This window comes from Protopterus annectens, chromosome 2.part1 (assembly GCF_019279795.1).
Source record: "Protopterus annectens isolate FY-2018-M chromosome 2.part1, PAN1.0, whole genome shotgun sequence".
NCBI classification, from domain to species: Eukaryota; Metazoa; Chordata; order Ceratodontiformes; family Protopteridae; genus Protopterus; species Protopterus annectens.
This window is the reverse complement of record NC_056729.1, coordinates 387,773,299-387,800,473: the sequence shown is the minus strand read 5'-3', so window position 1 is coordinate 387,800,473 and position 27,175 is coordinate 387,773,299. Positions and strand designations below refer to the sequence as shown.

Below are 27,175 nucleotides of genomic sequence, written 5' to 3'. Positions count from 1 at the left end.
TGCTCTGTGCTTTCCCTCCGGTCCCTCTTCTACCAAGAGTGATTCAGAAGGCTACCTGCTTGGGAAGCAAGATGATCTTGATCGCACCACAAGCCCCGTCAAGTTTGGTTCCCCTTCCTTCGAAAGTATGCGGTGGATGGTCCTTGGATTCTGGACCCAGCTCCAAACCTATTGACTCATCAGCCAGGACAGCTCCATCCATCCCTGCGAACTCTCAAGCTCGCTGCCTGACTTCTCCACTTCCGACCTTAGTCAGACAGCATATCTTTACCCCGGAAGTAGTACATATTCTGTCCTCCTCCCACAAGTCTTCTACTAGGAAAATATACTCTAGTAAATGGAAGAGATTTGCAATTTGGGCTCAGCAACATGATCTTGATCCCCTTACAGCCCCTTTGTCGGCGGTGTTAGATTTCTTAGCAACACTGTTTAGACAGGGTTCGGCTGCCTCCACTATAAAGGTGCAGTTGGCAGCGATCTCTAATTATCATGTTGCACACGAGCCCTCCCTCATGGGTCATAAGCTGTGTAAAGCTTTCCTGAAAGGAGCCTGGTTGCTTCGCCCCCCGATTTTGCAACCCGTTTTGCCATGGGATTTAAATGTGGTGCTCACAGCTTTAACGTCTTCTCCCTTTGAGCCGGCAGCCTCTTGCGAATTGAAATTTTTGTCATGGAAGACTGCCTTTTTGGTAGGCATAACGTCAGCCAGAAGGGTATCAGAGCTTCAAGCCCTTTCTGTTAAACCTTATTTGATTTTTCATCAGGACAGAGTATCAATGAGACTTAATCTTTCCTTTCTCCCTAAGGTCTCTTCTGCCCTTTGTCTCCACCAGTCTATTGAGCTTCCGGTCTTTTTTCCATGATTTTCCAACAAAGCGGAATACAAATTTCGCCAGTTGGATGTGCATAGACAACTGAGGATTTATTTAAATAGGACACAACAGGAGAGGAAATCAGATCAGTTGTTTGTGTCCTTTTCGGACAATAGAATTGGCAGATCTGTAACTAAGGGCACCATAGCTAAGTGGATTAGGGACTGCATCTCATTTATTTATGCATTAGTGGGTAGGGATCTTCCCTTTCCAGTTAAGGCGCATTCTACCAGGGCTTTGTCAGCTTCAGTGGCTTTTCATGCTAGGCTATCCATAGATGAGATATGTGCAGCGGCTACTTGGACTTCTCCACATACCTTTATTTCTCATTACAAACTGGACGTGGCCTCTAGAGATCGGGCTTCCTTCGGTTCCATAGTGCTCAGGAGTGTTTTCCAGTGAGCCTCCCAGGATTTAGGTGCTAGGGACGCTGTCCCGTCAGTAATGAATGTAGGCGAGATAGGATCACATTACATCTTTTAGTTATGTACTTACCATAACGATAGATGTATGGGATCCATCTCGCCTACATTCTTAAGTACCCGCCCTCCTTCCCCCTACCTGTTGGACTTGGAGGAAACTTGTATTCTGATCCCTCTGAGGATATTATTTTTTCTCTCCTCTTACCTATATATCCTTGTGGTGTGTTGTGTGTACCAAGATAATATTGGGGCAAACAAGATCTTGGGGTTTGGGCATGGTGCATCCTGGGATACAGGGTTGGCCCAGCCAATGAGAGACTTCATGCTAGTTATAGCGGCCGAGTCGGAGCCGAGCCCATCAGTAATGAATGTAGGCGAGATGGATCCCATACATCTATCTTTATGGTAAGTACATAATTAAAAGTTTTTCTTTTTACTGTTGGTCTTGTTTTCCTTTTGTTACCTGGAGTTCATGGCATCCAAGAAGGGAAAATGTCAGTGTGGGAGACCGATTCCCCATGAGTATCATCATTAAAAGTGTCTCTCTTGTTTGGGTGCTTCCTACAACCATTCCCGCTGTAATATTTGTAAGGTGTTTGTGCCTAAGACTCTTAGAAACTAGGTGTCTTCCTGGCTGTCTGTCTTGAGAACCAGAGGCTTAAACAGTTAGCTCAAGGTGGCATGGTGGACTCAGTTAACCCCAAGGTACTTTCTTTAAAGTTCTTTAAAGAAGATGACCAAGAAATCTCAACTGGATTCTTTAGCTGTCCTGCGTCCACCACACATCTCTCTAGAAATGGGGGATAGTTCTGTAGTCTGTCTGGTGTCTACTTCGGATTCCTCTGCCCCAACCCCATTGGAAGCTGGCAGTAGATCCTTTTTTCACATGTCCTCTGAGGCATTGCTGGCATCTGCTCCTGACATTGAGGGGGAACTGTGTTTGATTATCTCAGAGAGCTCTAAAGGGATTCTGCAGATTCTGGTCAAGGAAGAGGAGAGGTTCTGGGTATTCTTACTGAATCCCATCAGGGTTTGGAACCTTTTGTGTTTGTTAGGACTGAAAATCTACAAAGTAAAGAAAAAAAACTAAGCATTCTTCTATATGCCCAAGGACCCTCAAAGGGAATTGCAAGCTTTTACTCAGGGCCTATTTAACGCCTTAGTGTCCCTGAAACCTCCCTAATAGGTTTTTGTCTACCTCCTCCCCTCCTTGGACTTCAAATCCTTCTTGAAGGCGTAGGGAGCCTGATTCATCAGCTAACAATTCAGTCTGATGGAGGATCCTTGTCTTACTCTTCCCAGATGCATTCTCCTTTGACTTATGTCTGTGATGAAGAGGAGTCCATTAGCCCTGAGTCTTCTTTTGAGGAGTTGTCTTTTGGGGACACAGTAGCCAAATTGATGGAATACTTTACGTGGGATTCTTCTCAACTGTCTGATATCCATAAGAGGTATTATGTATGGGTTGCTTCAGGTGGACAATCCTCAATCTTCCGCAGTACCTCCTGTGTTGGCTGCATTGTTGAACACTTTTATAGCTGCCTCTAAGACTCCTGATTCTCAGCCCCCTGATCCAAGGAAACCTGACAAGTTCTGTAAGGTTCCTGAGGATTGTCATTTCCTTTTTAATTGTCATTCTACCAATCTTGCTGTGGTGTCATTCTTCTCTGACAAGTCTTCTAAGCTTTTGCTGTCTATCAAGCTTCTGCCTTTTCGATAAGGACAGTAGAGCCTTGAAGAGAATTGGAAAGAAGATCTACACTGCTTCAGGTATCAGACCACATGACCAGATATGCTCTGGCCTTGATTGCCCAGGCTTGTCTTGTTTTTTTCTGACCTCCCTGATTCTGAAGCAAAGTCTTCTGCTCTATTTTGGGTTCAAACTTTCAGGTGGATCACAAGTCTGTCAAGTGCAGCTTTGATGCTGCTGATGCCTCTTGGAGAGCTGCTGCCTTTGGGTATGTCATGAGACGTTACTCTTGGCCAAACCTCTAGTCATTACCTGAAAACATTAAGGCCAAGTTGCTGGATCTCCTTTGGATAACAAAAATCTCTTTGGGACTGCTGCTGTGTTTAATCTTCTTCAAGAAAAAGGTAAAGCTGTGCAGGACCTTAAAAATATTTTTGTGTCCCCTATCCCTAGGCTCCAGAGGAACTATCTTACTAGGTTAGGTCTGTCTTTGTTCGCAGGCAACCTCATCAGGCCACTTAAGGCAGGACATGTGGTAGATCAGCTCCTACCACTAAATTTTCTTAGGCTGCTGTGGCTCAGAAGCCACCTTTATTTGACAAGCCTGCTTCTGTCTGATGTTTTGTCCCCTTAACTCTCAGCCAGGTTCCTTTGTCCCTTCTTCTCTCCCTTTGTTTTCCAAACTGGCAATTCATCACCTCATATTCTTGGGTTCTGTCCATCATTTCTCAGGGTTACTTCATGGTGTGGAAATCCTTCTCTCCTTTTTCAGGGATCCCTCAGCCTCCTCAAGAGCAGCTTCATCATTTCTCAGAGGTTCTTTGATCCCTAGTGGACCAGGGAGTTATTCAGCCTCTCTCCCCTGTCTCTCCTTCCCAAGTAGGAAAAGGATTTTACTCCAGAATATTCCTAGTTCCTCAAAAGGAGGGCTTTTGGAGGCCTGTTATGGATCTCTCCTTGCTCAACACCTTTCTCAAGGCTCCTTCTTTTTGGATGCTTACTCTTCCAACCCAGTGTCTCCTCCTCCCAGTTGGATAAAAGTTATTTAATGCAAGCTGTTGACGTAGGTCTTTTTTCCACTGGTGTCTTCATTTTCAGAAGACATTTCTGTTTCTTTTTCTTTGAACTGCTCATTGCAGAGTAATGCAAGTTCCTCCATTGTGAGCTTATCATGGTCTTGTAGCAGTTCCTCCATGTCCACCTCATCCACCTCCCCAATGTCCAGGTGTTCTGCTGTGGAAACAGTGTCTTGCAGCACTTCACCTGCTTCAGCTGTTTCGTCCACAGTTTTTCCCTAGGAAAAGGAACAAACTAGTTTCCCCCAGGCTGCAAGAAGGGCTTTCTGTGAGGAATGACCTGGCATGAAGAATGTTGAACTCGGTCTTCCAGAATTCCTTCAGTGTTTTATCTGAAGAATGGTCACGTCAAAGAGCTTTGAGAATAGTGCTTTTGTGTACAGCTTCTTGAAGTAGGCATTGACTTGTTGATTTATAGGTTGAATGTGAGAAGTTGTGTTGGGAAGCAAAAACAGAACCTTTTTGAAATCAGTCTCTCTAAAGAATTTCCTTTAACTCTTGTAAGTGTGCAGAGGTATTGTCCAGAAGCAGAAGAACTTTCATTGGCAAATTGTATTCTGTCAGGTATTTCTTGATAGTTGGAGCAAACTCCTCAAATCCAATCCTTAAACTGACTAGTCTGCCCAAGTACTGGTGTTTTTTTTCCACATTACAGGTAGTTTTGACCTTATAATCTTTTTTTCAAGACATCTTGGGTTTTCAGAGTGATACAACAGCAGAGGCTTCAGCTTGAAGTCTGCACTGGCGATTGCTGCCAGGGGGAGTGTGAGTCTCTCTTTCATGGGCTTGTGACTTGGAATCCTAGCTACTTCTTGGGGTTATGTAAGTTCTACTTGGCAATCTCTTCCAGAAAATCCCCGTTTCATTGTAATTAAAAATCTGATATTGTTAATCCTCATTTATTCCTTACGTATGGGTATCGGTTCCGAGCTCGGAACCGAGCCGGCCATTTTGCAAGCTCGCGTCAGCTTCAAACTCTCGAGCTAAACTCTTACCCACAATTCCCCTCTCCGTTACCTCAGATTTAGTTTGCCGCGTTGCCATCCAGTCATGTCGAGCTACTTCTCTTGAGCTAAGTACAGTCAATTGTTGTTTAATTGCTTTCCAAATTACTTTTCTGTTAGAAAAGTTGATATTTTATTGTCTCTTGCCCTATCGCATCTAGCGTTCATAATTTCCTTAGGTTTTTTTCTGTCGTTTACTTAACCCTTTTTACCATGAGGTAATTTCTCCTTACCTTCGTTGGTAATCCCTTTCTTTTTCCTTTTCATACCTTCGGGTACTCTCTTGTACCATTGTTGGTACTTTTCTATTGGTTAATATGGCAGATAAAGAGTAGTCCGGGGTTTAAACGGTGTTCTGATTGTGGACACAAACTGCCTATTTATGATGCACACTCTTTATGTGTTTATTGTTTGGGAGCTTCCCATTTATCTGTTTAACCTCCTTGTTCTATATGTGAAAACTTTCTAATAGAACTTTGTTAGAAAGGAAAAATAAGCTGATCCTGAAGGGACTTCTAAAATCTCCCTTTTCAGAGGCTATTTCTGGGTCAGAGGTCTCAACCCCTCCTAAAGCCCATAAGAAAATGGATGTTTCTACCAAGGCTAAATCATTGCCTTCATCCCCGGCTGGGGACTGTCACCAAGCAAAATCTAAAAAGGCAAAAATTTTGGCTCCAGAGCTCTCACAGTCAGCCCCAGTGCTTTCGGTGCCCAGACCTTCGGCACAGAGGCCTTCGGCTCCATTAGTGATTTCGGCTCCGTCCTCTCCTGCAGCCTTCTACACATTGGCACTGAGGGGCTCCTCAGTTCAGACCTCTACCACTGTATCGGCACTGACCGGTCAGTCGGCGCAGACCTTGACCGTGTCGGCTCCGAGATCTTCCTCAGAACCGAGGCCTTTATTACTGACTCCAGTTTTGTCGGTTCCAGTTTCGGCACTGACAACCACTTCAGCACCGATCCCTGTGTCGGTGCAGACAATGACATTGGCACCGATGACTTCTTTGGTGTAGACTACAGTAGTTCAGTCTTTCTCGGCACCATTGTCCTCTGTGCGATCAGATGAGATGGGCACTGAGTCTGCCTCTTTTGCGGACAGGCCTGTTTCTCCCTCAGTCTCTGTGAGGTCCACTAGATGTCTATCTGAACATGATGTGTTGCGTCTTGTGGACCAGGCATTCTTGGCCAGAGGTATTCCACCCCCCAGGAACTATCCTTCCTTGGGAGATGATCTCCCATCTCCAAAGACACCTTCTTATTCTCCTCCTTCCTTGCCTTTGAAGTCCATGGATATAGCACAGTCTTCCCCTTCTGCGGTTCCCTTTATGGATCTCACTAAGGAACCTCAGTTGTCTTCGTGGCAGGAAAGTTTTGCTACGACTCAGGATGTCAGCTGTGATACGCATAGCTCGCTGCTCCACAGCCATCCAGGGACTCCAAGTCGGCAGGCTGAGCCACTTAGGGGGAGGAGTGCTTTCTGTCCTTGACATACACTCCTCTCGGAGTGGACCAGCCTTCCAACTGATGAAGGCTTTCGTTGCTGCTGGTGATACCGGACTGTGTCTATACCTCTGCCCTCCTCTGGTAAACTCTTTTCACATGTCGCACCTAGCAGACACCGGGTGCAAGGGCCTCAGGATATATTCCCTCAGGAATCCCCTTTTCCGTGGTCTTCCCCAGCTTCTCCCGCTGAGGAGGTCCACCAGAAAGGTTTGTGTAAGAGGAAGCACATGGACTCCACAGAGGAATCTCTCACCGAAGACACAGATTTCGATGAGGGGGAAGGATACCCTTGGTCACCCTCTGAAGTATCCTTTGCCGATATCCTTGAAGTCCTGAAACAGACGACTGGCAGCCCTCTAATCCGACCCCTGAGGAATCTGTGTTCCTGCAGGCTTTTCGAGCCCGGCCCCCTACCTCCTGGGTTACTCCACGTGCCAATGAACTTGTCAAGTTAATCGTGCAGCGTGCTTGGAAGGCCCCTGATACTGTTGAAGCAATTCCCTGGAGGCCAGATAAGATCTTGTCCCCTCCTTCTTCAGATCCCCATTGCTCCAAAGGTCTTCCTGTAGATGCTTTGGTGGTGGTGACTGCAACAAAAAAGGATCTGGCAGGAGAAGAAAGCCAGACTGTCCATCCACCAAACAGGGAGTCCCGGGCCGTGGACAGAATAGGGAAGCGCACTTTTGCTTCAGCGACCTTTGCTATCAGGTCTCTGAATTATATGGCACATTTCACCAGACTTCAAAGGGATCTGGTTTCCGAGCTTTCTGAAACCTTGGCTTGTGCAGTGTCTGATGAGGTCCGTGACAAAGTGGCCTCTCAGCTGGCCACTACTGAGTCTATATCTAACTCCTCTATGCGATTGATATCTCGCGCATCAGAAGGAGCAGCTAGAGCGGCGTGTTCAGCTGCGGTCTTGAGACGACACGCCTGGATGCACTTGTGCAAGTTTGCGGAACCTTTTAAGTCTTCCTTTCTTAATGCCCCCATTGAGCCCTCCTCGTTGTTTGGGCCCAAAGTTAAAAGCACACTGGCCAGATGTGAACAAGACAGTAAGACCCTTTCTGCCGTAGGTGTCCGTTATTCTTCCCCTCAACATGCTTTCTCTCGAAACCAAAAGAGTGGGAAGATATGGTTCAAGAAATCTCAGGGTCCTTTCCGTGACGCACAGGCCAAATTCTCCCCCAGAGGTAGAGGGGGAAACTCACAGGGAAGACTTTCCTTTCGGGGCAGAGGGGGACCGTGTAACCAGGGTTTCTGGGATTCTTTCCCTGGTCAATCCTACCAGTGCTCCTGAAGAGCGGCCCAACGCCTTTCCTCTGGAGGTTGTTGGGGGACATTTCTCCTTGTACCCTTCTGCCTGGCTAACCATTACCACCGATACTTGGGTACAAAGGATCATAGCCAGAGGTTATCATATCCCCTTCGATCTTTGTCCCGTCCCTTCAAAAAAATCTTCCCCGCGTTCCACCCAGTCAAAGGGAAGAAGCAGCACTAGAGATAGAAAAGCTGCTAAGAAAAAGAGTCATCCAAATAGTCCCTCCAGACCAGATAGGATCCGGATTCTACTCGAGACTATTTGTGGTGCCAAAGAAAACCAGGGACTGGAGACCAATTTTGGATCTCAGTATATTGAACAAGTTTGTGAGAGTTCAAAAATTCCGGATGGTCACTATACAGTCTGTCCTCCCGCTGTTGGAAAAAGACGATTGGATGTGCTCTATAGATCTTCAAGGTGCGTACTACCACATAAAGGTGGACAGGCCATCAAGAAGTTTTCTGCGTTTCCGTGCGAGATCCAGTCATTACCAGTTCAGAGTATTGCCCTTTGGACTCTCTACAGCACCCAGAGTGTTCACAAAGTGCATGGCAGTTGTCACAGCTCACCTGCAACTTCAAGGATTCCAGGTGTTTCCATACCTAGATGACTGGCTCATTTCCACCCCCAACAGACATCTACTGGAAAAAGCCCTGGCATACTCTCTCCTCACTGCTGAAAGGCTAGGCATAACCATAAACTGGCAGAAATCCAATCTCACCCCGTCTCAGTCCACAGAATTCATAGGGGTTATCTTGGACACACAAAACTGCAAAGCTGCTATTCCAGAGCACAGAATTTTAAGGATAAAGCAACAACTAATTCCAATCCTTTCAATTGAAAAATCCACAGCTCATTCTGTTCTACAGCTGTTTGGTTCCATGGCAGCCTCCATCACCACTGTTCCCCTGGCCAGGTTTTACATGAGGCTTCTACAATGACTATTGCTCAACCAATTGTATTCTTTTCAGCATCCTCTTTCAGCCATGATTCGAGTAACTCACAGATGCAAACAGGATTTAAATTGGTGGATGACACACAATCTCTCTCAATGGTCTCGCCCCCTTTCCCCCAGCAACCCAAGGCCACAGTGACCATGGATGCCTCCCTGATGGGGTGGGGGGGCTATGTCAGGGTCAGATAGTCCAAGGCACTTGGTCCCAACTGGAGGCCCATCTGCATATAAATGTCCTAGAGCTGAGGGCGGTGCTTCTGGCATTGCAAGCATTCCATCCCCTGCTGCCATCTGGGACAATTGCGATTAAATCAGACAACATGGTGGTGGTCTGGTACATCAACAGGCAAGGTGGAACCAAATCTTACCCCCTATGTCGAGAGACCATGAGGATATGGCAATGGGCGATGGCTAACAATCGTTTTCTTCTAGCAGCGCACATTCCCGGGAGTTCCAACATGATAGCAGACAGACTCAGCAGGTGCATTCTTCAACCTCACGAGTGGCCCCTGAATCCTTTGATAGTGGCGGAGATCTTCCACCGCTGGGGCCGTCCTTGCTGCGACCTCTTTGCATCCCCGACCAACTACAAATGCAGCAACTACTTTGCCCTGATTCCCCATCCGGGACAGTAACCCAGGGACGTTCTAGTCCACGATTGGCCCTCGGGTCTTCTCTACGTATTTCCGCCCTTTCCTTTCATTCCCCAGTTTCTGAAGAAAGCCCGGAGGTTGAAGAGCAAGGTAATCCTCATAGCACCATATTGGCCACGACAGATTTGGTTCCCATTCCTTTGGCCTCACCTACTAGATCGACCCCATGGATCCTCCATCCAATCCCAGAGTTGATCTCACACCCACAGGACCTGATTCATCCCAACCTGAACAGCCTGAAGCTAACGGCTTGGCTACTCCAATTCCCTTGACTGCCAGGCAGAATGATCTCTCTTTACCAGTACGTGATATTCTCATTGCTTCTCATAAGTATTCCACTAGAATTACTTATCTGAGCAAGTGGAAAAGATTTACCTGTTGGCTGAAAGATAAACAAGTAGACCTCTTTTCAGCACCAGTGTCGATAATACTAGACTATTTGGCCGACCTGTTTCAATCGGGTCTATCGGCCTCTACCATTAGAGTACATTTGGCTGCAATTTCTAATTTTCATGAGGGTGTCCAAGATTCCTCTCTTATGTCCCATAAATTGTGCAAGACCTTTATAAAAGGTGTGAATCATCTGAAGCCACCTTTTAGAGAACCTATTCAACCATGGGATTTATCATTAGTTCTACAAACTCTGACAATGGCACCTTTTGAATCAGCCTCTTCTTGCGACCTCAAGTATTTGTCATGGAAAACCTTGTTTTTGGTCGCTATTACTTCTGCCAGACGTATTTCGGAACTTCAAGCTTTATGTGTCAAGAGTCCATGCTTGATTTTTCATAGAGATAGAGTGTCTCTGAGAACTAATCCGTCTTTTCTGCCTAAAGTGATCTCTGAAATGTCCATTAATCAAGCCATTGAATTGCCAGTTTTCTTTCCCAACCATTCAAACAGAGGAGAGTATTACCTACATACCCTTAATATACACAGGCAAATGCTTTTTTATCTAAACAGGACTAAACCCTTTCATAAATCTGACCAGTTATTTTTAGCCTTTTCTGGATCTAGATTAGGATCGGCTGTTGCTAAGGTCACATTAGCTAGTTGGTTGAAGGAATGTGTGACCTTTATTTACACACAACGTAATATCTCGTTGCCTACTACCATGAAAGCTAATTCAACAAGGTCGGTGGCAACTTCTGCTACCTTCCATGCCAGAGCATCTTTACATGACATCTGTGCAGCTGCAACTTGGGCTACGCCTCATACCTTCATCAATCATTACAAATTGGATTTGGCCTCCAGGGGAAGAGCATCTTTCGGTTCTGTGGTGTTCAGGAATGTCCTTCCATGAGAGCCTCCCAAGAATAGAGGTAGCTGGGGACTCTATCCCATACGTAAGGAATGAACGAGGATTAATCATATCAGATAAAGAAGATATGTCTTACCGTAACGTTCCATCTGTACTGTTGATCCTCGTTCAGTCATTACGACCCTCCCTCCTTCCCCCTCCTGTGGTTTCTAGTGGATCTCACCATCCAGTTCTCTTAGGTTATTTGACCATAGGTAAGCCTCTACCTTCTTTAACTTGCAAACTCAATCTGAGGTAACAGGGAGAGGGGAATTGTGGGTAAGAGTTGAGCTCAAGAGTTTGAAGCTGACGCAAGCTTGGAAAATGGCCGGCTCGGTTCCGAGCTCGGAACCGATACCCATACGTAATGACTGAACGAGGATCAACAATACAGATGGAACATTATGGTAAGGCACAACTTCTTTTTCTGGCAGATAGCCTTCTCTCGCTCTACCATTTCAAGTTATTTAACAGTTTTCTGTGTGCCTTCTTTGTCAGCACTAGCTGCTTCTCCTTGTCTCTGTGGATGCCACTTTTTTTTTTAAATAAGTGGAACCATCCCCTACTTGCTTTAAATTCCTCTGTTTGCTGTGAGCTACTTCGTGGAGTTTTTTTTTTTGTAGGTCTTCAGAGATGAGCTTAGGTTTCTCACAGATCATGGTCTGAGTTTTTTGATCTCCCTTCATCTACCTCTCTTGGATCCAAACTAGAAGGACCTTCTCCATATCTTCATGAATTGTTTTTCTGCATTTGTCCAAAACTTTTGTTGCTCCTTTTGACACCTTAGCACCTATGATGCTGTCTCTATTTTTCCAAAATGTTGAGACAGTAGACCTAGGCACACCATACTGATGTTCTTTTCTGAAGTCGGAGTGGAATTTTTGTTTCCCAGCATAGGCCTTTGGCTATACCTCCAGTTCTGGATGTGGTAGAGTTTTTTTTGCAGCTTCTTCCCTGTACCCTCTTTCTTGCCCCAGTTAGAAGTTAAACGAATATATAGGGTGCCTGGTGAAGCTCATAAGTATATTTTAAGAGAGGCAGAGGCAGAAACTGTTTCTCAGGGCAGAAAAGGTTAAGGGTGTTAAGGCTTCTGTTGTTAAAAATCTGTTCCTTCTGAAGGAGAGGCAAGGGCTTTGGAAAGAGGTGGGGAAAGAAGGTGTATACTTCTCCTGCTTTGCCATGAGGCTTTGAATTGCCATACCAGCAATGTGGATCTTCGAACATCTACATTTATGGTAGGTACAAAACTGTACTTTCCACTCTTCATCCTATTTTACCTCCTCTCTCAGTTTTATCTATGATTGCTTTCTTTTTTTCAATGCTCAACCACTTATTTTTCCTGCCAGTATCACTCTTCTTTGCCCCCATGTGTTCACTTCTTTGCAACAGTGAAACAACTGCAGTACATAAACAACACAACAACAACAGGAAACAATGAACAACTTTTCAGCCTCCTTTCCGGGTCAAATTGCGAGATGGAGGTTGAATTGTGGAATGCCTGGGCGGTCCAAAGTGCAGTCACATTGTGAGGTAGTCAAATTGCAAGGTACCTCCACCACCTGTACCTTGGATTTGCATAGACAGCTCCGGTATTATTTGGATAAAACTAAAACCATTCATAAGTCTGACCAGTTTTTTGTTTCTTTTCATCCCAATACACTGAGTTTGGCAGTCTCTAAGCAAACTATCTCTTCCTGGATATATAAGGCCATTTCTTTTTGTTATTCTTGGCAAGTGTTTGTCTTCTTCAGTTAGAGCTCATTCCACTAAGGCTGTTGCCTCTTCTGGTGCCTTCTTCAAGGGTTTGGACACTAGTACCATCCTTGAAGCTGCTACTTTTTCAATGTATACCCTTACTAAGCATTATAAATTGGATATGGTTTCTAAAGCCAGAGCAAGTTTTGCTGGGGCCATCCTACATGGGTTTGTTGAAGGCTGTTCCCAGCCTTCCACCGCCAGTCCTTTTCTTGAGCTTTTGTATTCTGCCTAAGGTACAAAATACTGAATATAGATAGGACATAGTACAGTTGTGTAAAATCTTACCGTAACATTAGATATCCTTCTCTTCGCTGTTGCAGTATTTGGTCCCTCCCTGCATCCCCCTTTTTCTTTTAGGTTTTCATTTGGTTACCCTACTGGGCAAGGGTCCTCCTTTTTCTTCTGCATTTTCTCCTTCTGGATCAGCATATTTTCATTTGTCCTCTAGAGACTGTTCTCTACTGGGCAATTCATTTCTGGGTAACTGCATCCGTACATCATTTTTATGCTGTGCATCCTGTACAGGGAGCATATGTGTGACATATGGTGCATACAAGATCTAAAGGCTTTGGTATACTGGCCTGACGTTAGGCTATCCTTGGCAGGAGATGCCTATGGTACAGAATACTGCAACAATGAAGAAAAGGGCATCTATTGTTATGGTAAGATTTTATACAGCTGTACAGTTTTTTTGTGTAACTATCATCAGTCCACCGTTACATAAATTGCTCAATTCCTGCCTTCCCTTAAACATCACTCCTCCTCTAGCACGTCATTCCACATGTACTGCTCCCACAATTTCCATTTATTTCTATGTAGTTGGCTGCTATCCACTTCCAGTTCTTTTCTCTCTATTACAATATTCAGTACTTCAAATATAGTTGGTTTAGACTTTGATTTCCATTTTCTAGTAATTGCTTTTTTGGCAGTCACCAGAATTAAACTCAACAAGGACTTGCTGTGTCTAGGCAATTTAGATCCAGTGTCACAGCTCAACAAATCATTTCCTTAGTTACACCCATTTGCTAACCCAATATTTCTGATGGAGTACTGTGTAGAGAATTTTTAAAGTCTGCCAACTCATTGTACTTCCAAAACGTTCCCAGTTACATTTTTCTTTCCCATCACACTTCCGTTTCCATCTACCTGAGGAAAAATCCTTTGGAGTCTGCGTGGGGTATAAAATACCTATGCAAATATTCTAAGCAAAAATCCTAAATCTTGTAGACTTTGTTGCATACTTGAGAACCATACATAAGATTTGCCATTGTTCGCTTGTAAATTGCTTATCAGTCTCCATTCTCAATATTTTCTAATCTCTTCCGATTGATTCCTGTAGTTATCCTGCAATATTTTATATACTGTACTAATTATCCTTTTTTAGCAACATTTTCTGCTCTAGATTCAGATAAACACTCTACCACAGCAGATCTTTCACATAGGTTTCACCTATCCCTTTCTGTTTATGTGCACTCTGGTATAAATCCCTGGTAGGGAAGGCAGTCAAAATGTCTCCTTGGCCTCTTCCCATTTTATTACCTTTCCCTCTGAAGTTATTTGCCCCCAATACCTTGGTTACTTTGCCAGTTTTCTCCAGTAAATTCCAGCCCTTTCTTGCCTATTTCTTGTACCCCTAATTGCAGCCATTTGTATCAGCAAAATCTCCTTTCTTCATTCTTGTGTCAGCTTCATTCTTAGAATACTTTCTACTTTATAAATATAATGTTCAGTAGGGCTGCTGCTGTTCTCCTTAAAGATCTGCATCCAAAATCCCACTCTTTCCTCATTTCTTGAGTATCCCCACTGTTTCATCATCATCCCTTTCCAATTTAAATTATAGCTTTCTGCTTGTGTTATGTATATGAGCTTTAATTGTGTCACTCTAAAATATGCCTTCAGGTCAGGTAATGCTGAAAACACCTTGTTCTATTGGAAGTGTTATCATATTCTACTTGACCCTTGCCCTCTTCCCCTCTCTGGCAAATTCTTTCAACTCTTTAATTATTGATCACGACCTCTCCTGTGTTTAACAATATATGTGATGTGGGTGATCAGTATATAAAACTAAAGGGGAAAAAAATTACTGCTTGTATCTTCAGTATCCTTAAACAGCAGCTTCCAGCTTCTCTGTTTTTGTGTTATCTTTTAGTTTCTTTCCACATATCTTAAGCTGGCATAACAAAAGCCTTTTTATCCGTACTCTTAAATATTTTATTTTCTCATATCTCCATAAATTTGGGTATTGCTGAAGCAATTTGTTTTTTGGTACATAATTTACAAGTATAGTCTCTGTTTTATCTTCATTCATTTTATATAAAAAAAACTGAAACTGTCTACAATTTTTCATAACACCAAGATATCCTTTTCCAGTCTTATACTGTCATCTGGATAGAAAGCCAATTTTTCTTGTTGCCATACTAATTATATCCTTAAATTTCTGAGTCCCTTACTTTCTTTGCCAATGGCTCTAAATTTAAAGCAAATAAAAGGGTGAATGGGTAAAGAGGATACCCCTTCCTGGTTCCTCTTTTCAGACCTAACTATTCAGAGAGGAACCCTCTCACTTGAATTTTTGCTTCTAATCCCTCATATAGGTTCATAGGTTCATACTAGGCTATCTGCCCTAGGGCATTTATAAGCCTAGCCAGAGTGTATTTGGCTTTCGCCACCCATTTTAAATTAATTTTGCTATGCCCTTTTTCGAGGTTAGTATACTGTGCCTCTGTCTAACAGTGACACAGAAGTGATACCCGGGGTAAACCTACGATCCCCGATCCACTCATCAAGATTCCTCTTGAAGAGAATCAATGAGGGACTCTGCCTAACCTGGACTGGGATTTTATTCCAGAGTGAAGGGAGCCTCTGGGTTATGAATCTGTCCCTCTAGCATGTCCTATTTATTTCAGTGCTGAGGTTCAAGTCTCTCGAGTGCGTAGCTCGATGGGATTTGGATTTTCTGAGGTGCAGCATGTCCATTAATTCCGGGTTGGACATGGCTTTATATGTCAGGCACAGATCGCCTCTGAGCAGGCGGTATGCCACTCAGTAGAGCTGGAGTTTCTTTAACTGGGCAGCATATGGCATCTGTTTGAGCCCTTTGATCCTCTTGGTGAGGTACTTTTGGGGTCTTTCCAGTTGCTGCAGGTGTCTGGTAAGGTACATCCCAAAAGGGGCATTGTACTCAATTATGGGCCTGATGAGGGATGAGTAAAGAGGCATGATGACCTCCCCTGATCTAGATGTGAATCCCTTCATGATTAGGTGGGCTATATAAAATGTTTTTCTAACCACTTTGGCCACATGGTTGTCAAATGAGAGATTGCTATCAACTTGGGTCCCCAGGTCCCTAATTTCTTCTTCCGTACTTAATGGATTACCACCTATGTGGTAATTTGTGGGCACTTTGTTTTTGCCAAAGGGGATGACTATACACTTTTTGACGTTTAGCTTGAGGCCATGGCTCTGGCATCAGTTGTCTGTTTCTATGAGGCCCTTTTGGAGAATGCTTGTGTCGGCTGGAGAGTCGATTATAGCGCCCAGTTTGCAGTCGTCTGCAAACTTGGTCAGCCACAGTCCTTCCGTGTTGGCCTGTACCTCCGAGAAATATATACAGAACAGGAGAGGTCCCAGGACTGAGCCTTGTGGGACGCCACTTGTAACTGGTTTGGAGTCTGACATGGCTCCAGCAATTCTAACCATGTGGGTTCTGTCCTTGAGCCAGTTTGCAACCCATCTAGTGACATAGGGGTTTATATTTAAGCTGGTGAGCTTATCTATAATGCCCGAGTGGGGTATTGTATCGAAGGCTTTTGCGAGGTCCAGGTAGGCTGTGTGGACTACCTTCCCCTCGTCAATGGCCTTGGTGACTGTTTCAAAGAAATCGACCAGGTTTAAGAGGCAGGATCTGCCCTTAACAAAGCCGAACTGGGTAGAATCCAGTGTCTGTAGGTCCCCAATATCTTTTTTTTTATGAGGTCCATGATGATCCTTTCCATAGCTTTACAGACCAAGCTAGTCAGGCTTATGGGGCGATAGTTTCCAGGATCCGTTGAAGCACCACCTTTGTGAAGAGGGACCACTGTTGCTGTACGCCACTCTTTGGGTCCATATCCTGTGGTAAGGCTGAAATTGAACAGTAGTTTTATGTTTGGGTTTAGCTCTTCTTGGAGTTCATGTAGGACGCAGCCCGGGACACCGTCTGGTCCCATTGATGCTGTGTTTTTTGCTTTGGAGAGGGCGGCTCTTACCTGAGCATCTGAGATGTCAGGGGGGCAGCACTCTACTGGAATAGATATTTGCCCTTTTTGGTGGGGGGGGGAGTTTGCGCTGAACCTGTCGGCTAGGATGTGGCAATGTCTATGGGTTCGGTGTATTTTTTGTCATTTTGGACTAATTCTGAGCATATCTGGGAATTCCCACCCAGGTTCCTAACATAACTAAAGAAAGCCTTGGATTATCCTTCGTGTCCTCTGCAATTTTTCTCTCGAAGCTGGCCTTAGACGATTTTATGAGTGCCCGTAGTTTTTTGCTAACACTGATCAGAGATGCCTTCCCTTTTTGGGATTTTGCTCTATCATGTAGTAGCTTCCTCCTTCTATTGTATAGTTTGTTTATGGCTGGGGTCCACCAGACAGGACGTCTGCCTTTGGAGGATTGGGTCTTGGTTTTATTTGGGATTGCATGATCCATGCATTCCTGAAGGTGTTCATAGAATGCGTTTATAAAGGATTCTGCGGTCCGGGCTGTATTTTCCACAGGCCCGGGGGCTTTGAAGGATTCCACCTCGGTTTTGAGGAGTGTGAAATTTGCTTTAGAGAAGTTTTTCACTGGTTTTCTGGGCAGGGGGTGGGGTTGGGATGTGAATTATCCAGTGAGATTAGTTTATGGTCTGATCTTACCAGTGAGGGATACACTTCTGGTCTAGAGCATAGAGTCCCCATGTTGGTGATGATCAGGTCCAGTATGTTTTCCCCTCTTGTGGGAGTGGTAACAAGTTGTTCCATAGCATTTGAGTTTATAAGTTCTTGGAACCTTTGAGCTAGGGTGTTGGAGCTAGAGTAATGCTCCCAGTCTCTGTTTGGGTAGTTGAAGTCGCCCAATATAATAGTGTTTGGAGAGACCTTCATATTTTCCAGTGTTCTCAGGAAGGCCGAGTGGGGTTCCTGGGTTTGGGAGGGTGGTCTGTAGCAGGCTATAAACTGGAAGGCAGTTTTACCCACTGTTAGTTGCACATGGATAGTCTCTGATGCTTCGTGCTGTGCCACCAACCTGGAGGTGTGGGTATCTTTGACGAATATTGATACTCCCCCTCCTTTTGTGGTTCGGTCCAAGTTTTGGGGCCGAAAAGCATGGTATGAGGTATAACCTGGTAGTGCTGGGGTGCTCTCGGGAGCCTTGAACCAGGTTTCTGTTACTGCACAGATATCGATGTTCTCCATGCTAAGGAGAGTTTCGAGTGCATGCATCTTGAGGTTTAGACTTCTGGCGTTGAGTAGCATTACTCTTAGTTTCTTATCCCTTGTAATACCTATGGAGGTGGGTTTGTCTTTTGAGCCTTGCCTAAAAAAGGCGCTATGGGGGTAGCAAGAGGCTTTGCCAATATCCGAAAGTCCAGGGGTGACAGGTGCAAGCTGTCCCTAGCGAAGCATCGTGGCTTGTCGAGCATGTCATCCCAGGCTGACAGGCATTACATCCCCTTTGAATGACACCAATACTTAAGCCAATTGTTGAAATTGATCATCTTGTCTTCATATTGTGGCATCATTCTTGGTGAGGGTAAGATGCTACTCAAGATCAGGGTCATACCGGCCTGGGCCACATGCTCAGAGAGCTTCTCTATGTCTCTCTTCATGTAGTCCAGGGAGGTACATCTCAGGTCATTTACACCAGCATGGAGAATGACTGAGTCATATTTGTACTTGCCTTGGAGTGACCTGAGTGCTTGTGTTATGTGGCGGATCCTAGCGCCCAACAGGCAGCTCACCGTGACCTTCTCCTTGTTCAGCCTGGTGAGCGGGACGTCAGTGTGCCTGACGATAGAGTCACCTATTACAAGTGTATCAGGTGTGTTGTTTAGCCTTAAGGGCTGCGACTGTTCGGCACACTGGCTTTGTGAGCTATGTGTTGCACGTGTTTTGTTTTGGGGTAGCGGTTGCTTGGGTGTCTGCTTTGGAGGTCTCTGCTGCTTAGGCAGATTTTTATTTAGAGCCTCCGAGTATGTTTTTGTGTGTTTGTGTTTAGTTTGCTGTCATGGTAGGTCTATGTGAGACTGGAATTGTAGTGAGGGTGGTTTCCTTCTCCTCCTGACAGGTTTCGCCAGTACTGAGTTGAGAGAGCTTAGCCTCCAGTTTGGCTATATGGTTGCATCTCTCACATGTGTTGGAATTTGTTGGGATTAGGAGAGGGTTGTCTGTGTACATGAGGCAGTTGTAACATTGCCTCAAGATTCCCAGATTCACCAGCTTGACCGGAGAGGAGATTGACAACTGACCTTTGGACATGCTAGAATAGTATTGGGAATTCCTTTATAATTGAAATAAAGGGGCCAGTGGGGAACAAGGTACTCAAGGGGAGTTTGTGAGGGTGTAATGCTTTTAATTTTTTAGTGCTGACTTATATAATTGCTTTAGTGAGCAAGTGACTGGTAACTTAAATGCAATGTGTTACAGGTAACTTAAATGCAAAAATGACAAACAGTAACTTTCTTTCAAGTGAAACAAGGAAATAAGTACAGTAAGCAATGCAGATGTCACTAGGGATCCACAGAAGCTCTGAAAAGCCACGTTTTAGGTGGAATTATGTCCTCCTAGTAAACCTTATCGCATCAGGGAATGCAAATGCTTCCACTGCCTTGCTCATAAAATCCCAGATTACTCTGTTGAATACTTTCTGTGCATCAAGACCCGCGAACAGCAGCAATATTTCCATGCATTCTGCTTCCCTCTGGATCATCATTTTGTTAATGTTGTCAGATGTTTGCCTCCCCTCCAGAAGAGCACATTGATCCATATCTGTCAATTTTGGCAACACCTTTTAGCTTTTATAAACATAAACACTTTATAGTAATGATTTAAAATTGAAACGTGTCTACCATTTTTAGGTATTACAGCCACCACAGATTTTTTCCAGGATGTTGGTGCTTCCTCTCCTGTTTAACTATTGTTAATGATAAATATCTGGAAGTTTTTTCTTTCCTCCTAGCTTCCAGACTGTCAAAGGAATACCATGTGTTCCTGAAAACTTTCCTGCAGATTGATTATATGTCACCATTTTTATCTCATCTCCTCCTGTCTTAACTGTTAATTGTTGAATCTTATCTACCTTTAACATTGGCATACTTAACTCTTCCATAAATATTTCCATTTGAGTCCTTTCTTGATTTATACATTAATTTGCTTTATATAGAGATTCATAAAATTTCCAAAATATCTCTAATACCTCTACAGAATCTCTGTTTATTTTTCTTGTTATAGGCTCCCTAAATTTGGGAACAACCCTTTCTATTTTCTGTTGCCTAAGTCATGCTAAATGTTTTTGTGCTCTGGAGTTATCAAAAAACAATTTCTTAAAAGCCATCTTTCTAAAGTCATACATATTACCCAGATAATCTCTTATTTTCTATTTAGCACTCTGCAGTTATACTCCTTCTGTGAGACTCCCCTTATTCTGCAATACTTTAACGTTTGTCACCCTACGTAAATAATTTGTGACTTCTTAACCATATCACTTTTTTAAAATTTATTTTCACACGCTTTCATTTTATCCCAATCACTAGCTATAACTTATGAAGACATTTTTATCTTCCCTAATAACTCTCAAATTTCCACTAGTCATTGAGGCCAGTCACAAGTGGAGTCCCTTAGGGATCAGTCCTTGGACCGCTCCTTTTTGGCATTTACTTCTCAGAAGTAAAGTCCAATGTTAGTGGTCTCTGGCCGACTAAATTTGCAGATGATTGCAAATTAGGAGCTGTCACTGAATCTCACACTGATACAAATGTTCTACAGGAGGGGCTGAAACAGACAAACAACTGGTGTCAGAGCCATGGACTAAAACTAAATGCTAAGAAATGCATGATAGTATCTGTTGGGAAATCATTTGTCCCTAGTAACTGATATTGACAACACACCCTTTAGAGTTGACTTAGTAGTCAGGGATGTGGGGACGCACATTGGTCATCACGTGTCTACAGTGGTGAGGAAATCATTCTATATTGCGCAACTTATAAACAAAGGTATAGCATCAAAGTCCAAGGAAGTTATTGTTCCACTGTATTCGACATTCACCAGACCTATCATTGGGTACAATGCCCCCTTTGGTGTTTACCTAGCCAGACATATCCAACAACTGGAATGTCCACAGAGGTTCCTCACTAAAAGAATACAGGGCGTAATATGTCCTATACAGACCGCCTCAAGGCCCTATCCCTGTATTCTGTCTCCTACAGGCTTTTGAGGGGAGATCTATGCTTGGCATATAAGACATTGTCAAACCCCATTCTGATGGACATCCTGCATATCCACAAAACAAACAGCACCAGAATTACCTGTTCTAAAGACTTAAACCTTGCCTGTCATATAAATAGGACCTGCTGGAGAGATAGGTGTATATCCCAGAGACTACCCCGTCTATGGAACAGGCTCCCCATCCATGTGAAGCAGAGTTTCTCCTTAACCTAATTCAAGCGCAACTTGGACAACTGGATGGGAAACCGGAAATCCGTCCCTGGTTTGGCATCTATTTCACTAATGGACACAGGTAACCTGTAAATGGTTCATCTCCCAGGCCCATGTGCTTACACTTATCAAGGGTAACAGAACTTGAGATATTTGGGATGCATGGCTAGGCTTAAAAAGGCTCTTGTGGTCATTAGTCTAGTAAACACCTATAAACCTATAATAGCAGTTTTAGGTGGAATATAAATACATGTCAGTGTAATTCTTCTCCCTTGCCAGTAGTGTCTTACTGCCATAAATCTACCAATATTATGTTTTTTCGCTTCTGTCACTATTGATGCTTCTCTGACAATTAGTATAACTACTCCCCCTTTCCTTTGCCCCTTTTATTGTTATGATTATCCTTCCTGAAATCCTTTCTTTATCAAATTTGCATACACATTTCTTTTCAAATGTATCTCCTGCAGCATTGATATTTGCACTCAATTCAATATTCTTACATTTTTGTCTACACCTGTGATGCCGTTTATGTTCCAAAATAATATGTATAGCATAACCATTGAAATTATACATGACAAACTTTTTAAATTTCCAACTTTTGTGTAACATGCACACACTAATGTGTAGCAGGTTGATCTTTTATACAGTTGTTTTTGGTTGATTTTAACCTACATCACATTTTTCAAGACATTTTCTTTTAATGAAATTCTCAAACAAATTATGCAAATACCCCATTAACCTTTTAATTTAAAACAAGCCCACAAAACTATGTACATCTTATCCCAAATCAACAGCTGCACCCATAGGCATTACCTGAACTGAAATTAAAGTTATCCATTCTAAAGTGCATGTTACAGCCTGTGCTCTCACTTAACTGTTTGCTGACTGTTCTTTTGTTATCTCTATTCCCCTCCCAGATGTGAAAAAACAGCTTGTATACTTTCTAAAAACATTAACTTTCAGCCTTAAGAAAAAGTACACTGGCTATCTTTAAATAAAACTAAATTATACGGTCTAATAGTAAATGCATTGAAGTATTTATACTGCTAGGAAAACGTTCTCTTATTCACTTCCAATAATTTCAAATTTTAGTTTTTACTGAGCTGCTTGCCTTTGTACCTATTCATTGTACATTTCCCTAAGAAAACAATGTACAAACCTCTCAATATTGAGTGCACCTGTAGTAAGCTTATCTTAATGGATACATAAGAACAAAATGTACAGCTGCCTTCGGCTGCAGATGTCTCAACTTGTAAGAACATTTATTTGCTAAAGGAAGAAAAAGAAGCTAATAACGTCACAAATGCAAGAGACTCAGCCGTTCTCATTACATTCACCATGTTTTTAGATTAAGCCAGAAGCATTAATCCAGGCATTCACCTTTGTAAAAGTAAAAGAAAATATCAACATGTATTATAATCTGTGCATTTTTACACCACATCCCCCACTCCAATAGCTCAAGATTACAGCATATTAACTTAAACATGCCTTTGTCCAGCCTTTCTTCTCTTTCTGTTGTAATGCCTACATTTCCTAAAGCTAAACAAATACTTGCTTACTTTAGTATTTGTCACATACAACAATCATTGAAAAAAAACTCACTCCTTACTCCCTCAGTTTAAATACCCCTGTCTACATGCTGTGCAGATCTGCTTTACTATGCAACATGCAGTTTATATCATGAAATGTTTTCTATAAATGCTGTTAAGAACCAAAACTGTTGTACTTAAATTTACTTTTTCTCCCTTTTTAGTGTCCTTCCAAGCATTAATGGCATGCTAGTCAGTCCACACCCAGTTTTACAAAGTCATCCAAATTTCAGTCATTCTCAGTCAATTTTTCTTGTAAAGCTGTATTTCACAAATGTGATTGATGCTTTATAGTCACACATTTACTCACTAATTTCACTGTTGCTGGTTTTCTTCCTGTTCTTCTCTGACTCCATCTCCCAACCCCAGACAAGTCCAAAGTACTTCCAATTCTTCTAGTCAACTCCTGTACTTTTTTGTCTCTCTCAAGCATTTTTCTTTGGAATATTGGAAAAGGTTTCACTGTCAAAGTCTCTCTCAATTTTATTATCAGAAGAGTGAGAAGCAGGATGCCCTTCAGTTAGATGGCTCACTTGTTTTGTTGGACAAGTTTTTGTATTTCCTCCTTTGTCTGTTCTGCATCAAAAAATGCCTCTGATCTTCCAGGAAATAAATATTCTGAAGACAGATGGATACAGTAACTTGAATCTCACACCTGCCTCTCAACATTCTTTGATTGCTGGGATAGATTTACTTCCCTTCTGCCTGGTGTACATTGAATAATCATTTTCTACAAACACTATACTGTCTCCAATTTTTAATACATTGCCCTTCTGGCACAGTTTTATCGGGATGGTAAGATTGCTTCTTTACTAATGCAGGTCTGGTCTGATTTCTCATGGCCATGTTTGGAACATACATTCGATGTGCCCATTTCAGTTAACAAATCCTGCTGTAGAATACATGTCCAGTTGCTTGCTTTGCTTTCATAAAATTAATACAGTCTGTTCCTTTCAGTTTCTGTGGCACAGCAGAAATTCTCAGGTGTTCTCTGTGTGCTCTGCCTTATTTTTTGAAACTGCTCTTATTGAGAGGTCTCATAATCAGCCAGCTTTTTCTTCAGTTTGATCTCTTGATTTTTGCTGTTTTATTAGTTCATCTGAACAGCTGTTTAATCCTTTTTCCATTTTTTCAGCCTTTTTGTTAGTTGAGTTGATATACTCTTTCAGTGTTTCATTTATTGTAGTCAGCTCTGACTACGTTTATTTATTTTTTTCTCTAAATGAATGGAAGCCATTTCTTCTACCAAAGCTGTAGCGTAAACTGCTTTTTATGATGAGCTGCAGGATTCTTCCCAGTTACTGTTTTCTCTTCTCCTTTTCTAGTTGATTTTCTTTCAGACTCTTTATAATTTGCTTTCATCCAGGCAGTGTACATACATGTCAGTAACTGAATTTCACTAAAGCTGGCAGAATTACTAGCCATTGTCAGTTTCATTTTTCACACTGGGAGAGCTGAAGTGAAGCTGTTGATCAGTGTGCAGCAATTGTTGATGTCCCATTGGTAATGATTTCTTATTGTAAGAATGAAATAGTTTTTTATAAGCAAGAATGGACACATTCCAATTTACTAAAAATGTTGCAGTATATATTAATATGTGATAATTTGCTTTAGTTCTGCATGATGTTTTTCTTAATGTCATAAAATTTAATTTGCTGTTTGGTTCTTTTGCTGTTGTATAAAGTGTTTACAAGTACCTTAGTAAATAAAGACTGGTGAATTGTTTCTTTAAAGCTGAGCTTAAAAGTGTGGTTTAAGTTTCTGATCAATGTTGTCCACTGTTATTTGCCTCTAGGTGTTACAGTACTTGACAAGCCATTATGACTAGGCATGGGTTACAAAACTATATGAACACTGGAAATCCAGTCTGGAAGTAAAACGCGCAAGAAGTAGCTAAGCATTCTTGCACTTCTTTGCTGATGGATCTCATTAGCATGCAGCGTGGAGGACGACAATGGCCTCTTCATGACTGGGATTGAAGTTTGAAGATTATACTTGGTAGAAGCATTACATAGGGATCAGTCTGTGTTGCAGATGTCTTAACAGTTTTTACTGATAAAAGACTTTGGAAGTCAACTTTTATTAACAAGATTTTCAGGGAAGATTACTTTATGTGAGAACCAACAGAAAGTGCCATTTTATCACTGTAAGGAATGTGATTAATTTGTTGCAGGTTGGTAAGCAGAAGAGAAACATTTTACAGAAAGTTTAACATGCATTGTTCATGTGATGTATTTTACACTAATAAAACCTTCTACATCAGTTTTCACAAATTAACTAGGTCAGTTTGGCAACAGAAGCAGCCCTGTAATTTGGTCATCTTACTGCGGTTGTAGCTGGTCTTTGGTTGTTTTTCCTGACAGCATGCTGGAACTGGATTTTTTTTTTTTTCTTCTGGCATAGTACTTCAGAGAATGACAACAGTATACTGAAAGCAAAACAAAGCTCTATTCCATCTGTTTGTACAACTGACATTAAAGTGTCAGTTTTGAAGAATGTTTGAAATAAAACTAGCACATTTGAAAAATGCCAAACTTAATGTTTTATTTATTTATGAATTGCTAATTTCTTTTTTATATTTTAAATGTTTTGATGCATTCCTTGCATTTTCTTAACATTCAAATGGCTAATTGTTTAGTGTGAGCAATGGACATGATTACCATTTGGATTACTACTTAACTGCATGAATTTATTAAATATTTTTGTATTATAAGTTTAGATGCTGTTCTGAAATACTGTTCTTTGGCCATGTTTGTATTATGTTGAGTGAATATGTATGTAATGAGAAGAATCTCAGATAAGAATCTTCTTAAAATGACCAAACTGTTTCTTGTTAATTATGGACTTCTGTAATTTATTAAAGTTTGCATCTTGCCTTTCTGCTTTACTTTGACTTCTTTGTTGTGAAGTTTTGTTACACTGAGTTTCATATAATTTTCTACCTTTCTGTCTTTTTTAGCTGCTAGATTTTGTGCAATGTTTGTTCAGTGTGCCATTATTTATTTTCCTCATTGGGGAACTTTCACTGGCTTTGCTGGTTTGATGGAAATCCTGTAAAGCTTAATTTCCCACTTAACTAACCCTGCATTTTTTTAAAGTTCAGTCTGTATTCCTTTACTGCATCATAGGTTGGTACTAAGCTATCGGCTCTAGGGGCCTTTACAAGCCTAGCAATAACAATTCCCTGGCTATTTTTTCCCACTGGAAACTGATTCGAAGAAGTCAATCAGGTTCAGGAGACACGATCTGCCCTTCACGAACCCAGACTGTGTGGGGTCCAGTGTTTGAATGTTGCCAGTGTCTTTGTTTATAAGTTTCATGATAATATGTTCCATGGCTTTGCAGATCAGGCTCGTCAGACTGATGGGACGGTAGTTCCCAGGATCCAAGTTAGATCCCCCCCCCCGTGGAGTGGGATAATTGTAGCTGTGCGCCACTCAGTGGGCATGAAGCCTGAGGTGAGGCTATGATTAAACATGACACTTAGGTGAGGTGCCAGTTCATTTTGTAGTTCATGTAGTACACAACCCGGGATGTCGTCTGGTCCCATGGATGCTGTATTCCTAGCTTTGGAGAGTGTGGTTTTTTACTTGTGTGGCAGTTATTACTGGAATTTGGCATTCTTTCAGTATTGAGATGGGCCCTTTAGGGCGTGAGAGGGGGGTGAAGTTGGCACTGAATCGATCTGCCAGGATATTGGCAATGCTTGTGATCATTATATTTAATACCATTCTGTTGTAGCTCTGAGCAAATCTGAGCATTGCCATTTAGATTCTTGACATAGCTATAGAATGCCTTGTGGTTGTCTTTGGAATCTTTGGCAGTTTTATTTTCATAACTAGCTTTGGAGGATTTTAAGAGGGATTTCAGCTTCTTACTGAGGCTGGTAAGGGAATTTTTTGCATCCTGGGATTTTCCTCTTTTCTGCAACAGTTTCTTCCTTCTGTTGTATAGTTTGTTTATGACAGGGACCATCAGATTGGCTTCATTTTTTGGAGGAAAGTTTCTTGGTTCTATTTGAGATGGCACGATTCATGCATGAGTGGATGTGCTCATACAGTGCTTTAGTGTAGGATTCGGCAGTCTAACTTTCCATTCCTGTCTGCATGGGTGTCATGAAGTGTGTCACTTCAGACTTGAGTAGCATGAAGTTGGCCTTGGAGAAGTTTTTTATGGATGTTTCCTTACTGGGGGGTGGGGTTGGGATGTGGATGTCAAAGGTGATTAGCTTATGGTCAGACCTAACCAACGAGGGGGTGACCACTGGTGTGGAGTATTGATTTCCCATGTTGGTAATGACCGGGTCCAGGATATTGGAGCCCCTGGTGGGACTATGGATTAGTTGATCCAGGTCATTGGA

General features: G+C 42.5%; 1 protein-coding gene across 2 annotated transcripts in view; it reads left to right on the top strand.

The window, feature by feature from the left end:
- Positions 1-25,702, top strand: part of KLHL2 (kelch like family member 2) — a 1,417,988-nt gene extending 1,392,286 nt beyond the window's left edge. For both annotated transcript variants that reach the window (XM_044062211.1, XM_044062210.1), the window contains one exon: positions 24,611-25,702. In XM_044062211.1, coding sequence (XP_043918146.1) covers positions 24,611-24,639 — 29 coding nt within the window. In that variant the 3' untranslated portion in view covers positions 24,640-25,702. The remainder of the gene's footprint in view (positions 1-24,610) is intronic.
- Positions 25,703-27,175: the final 1,473 nt, after the last annotated feature.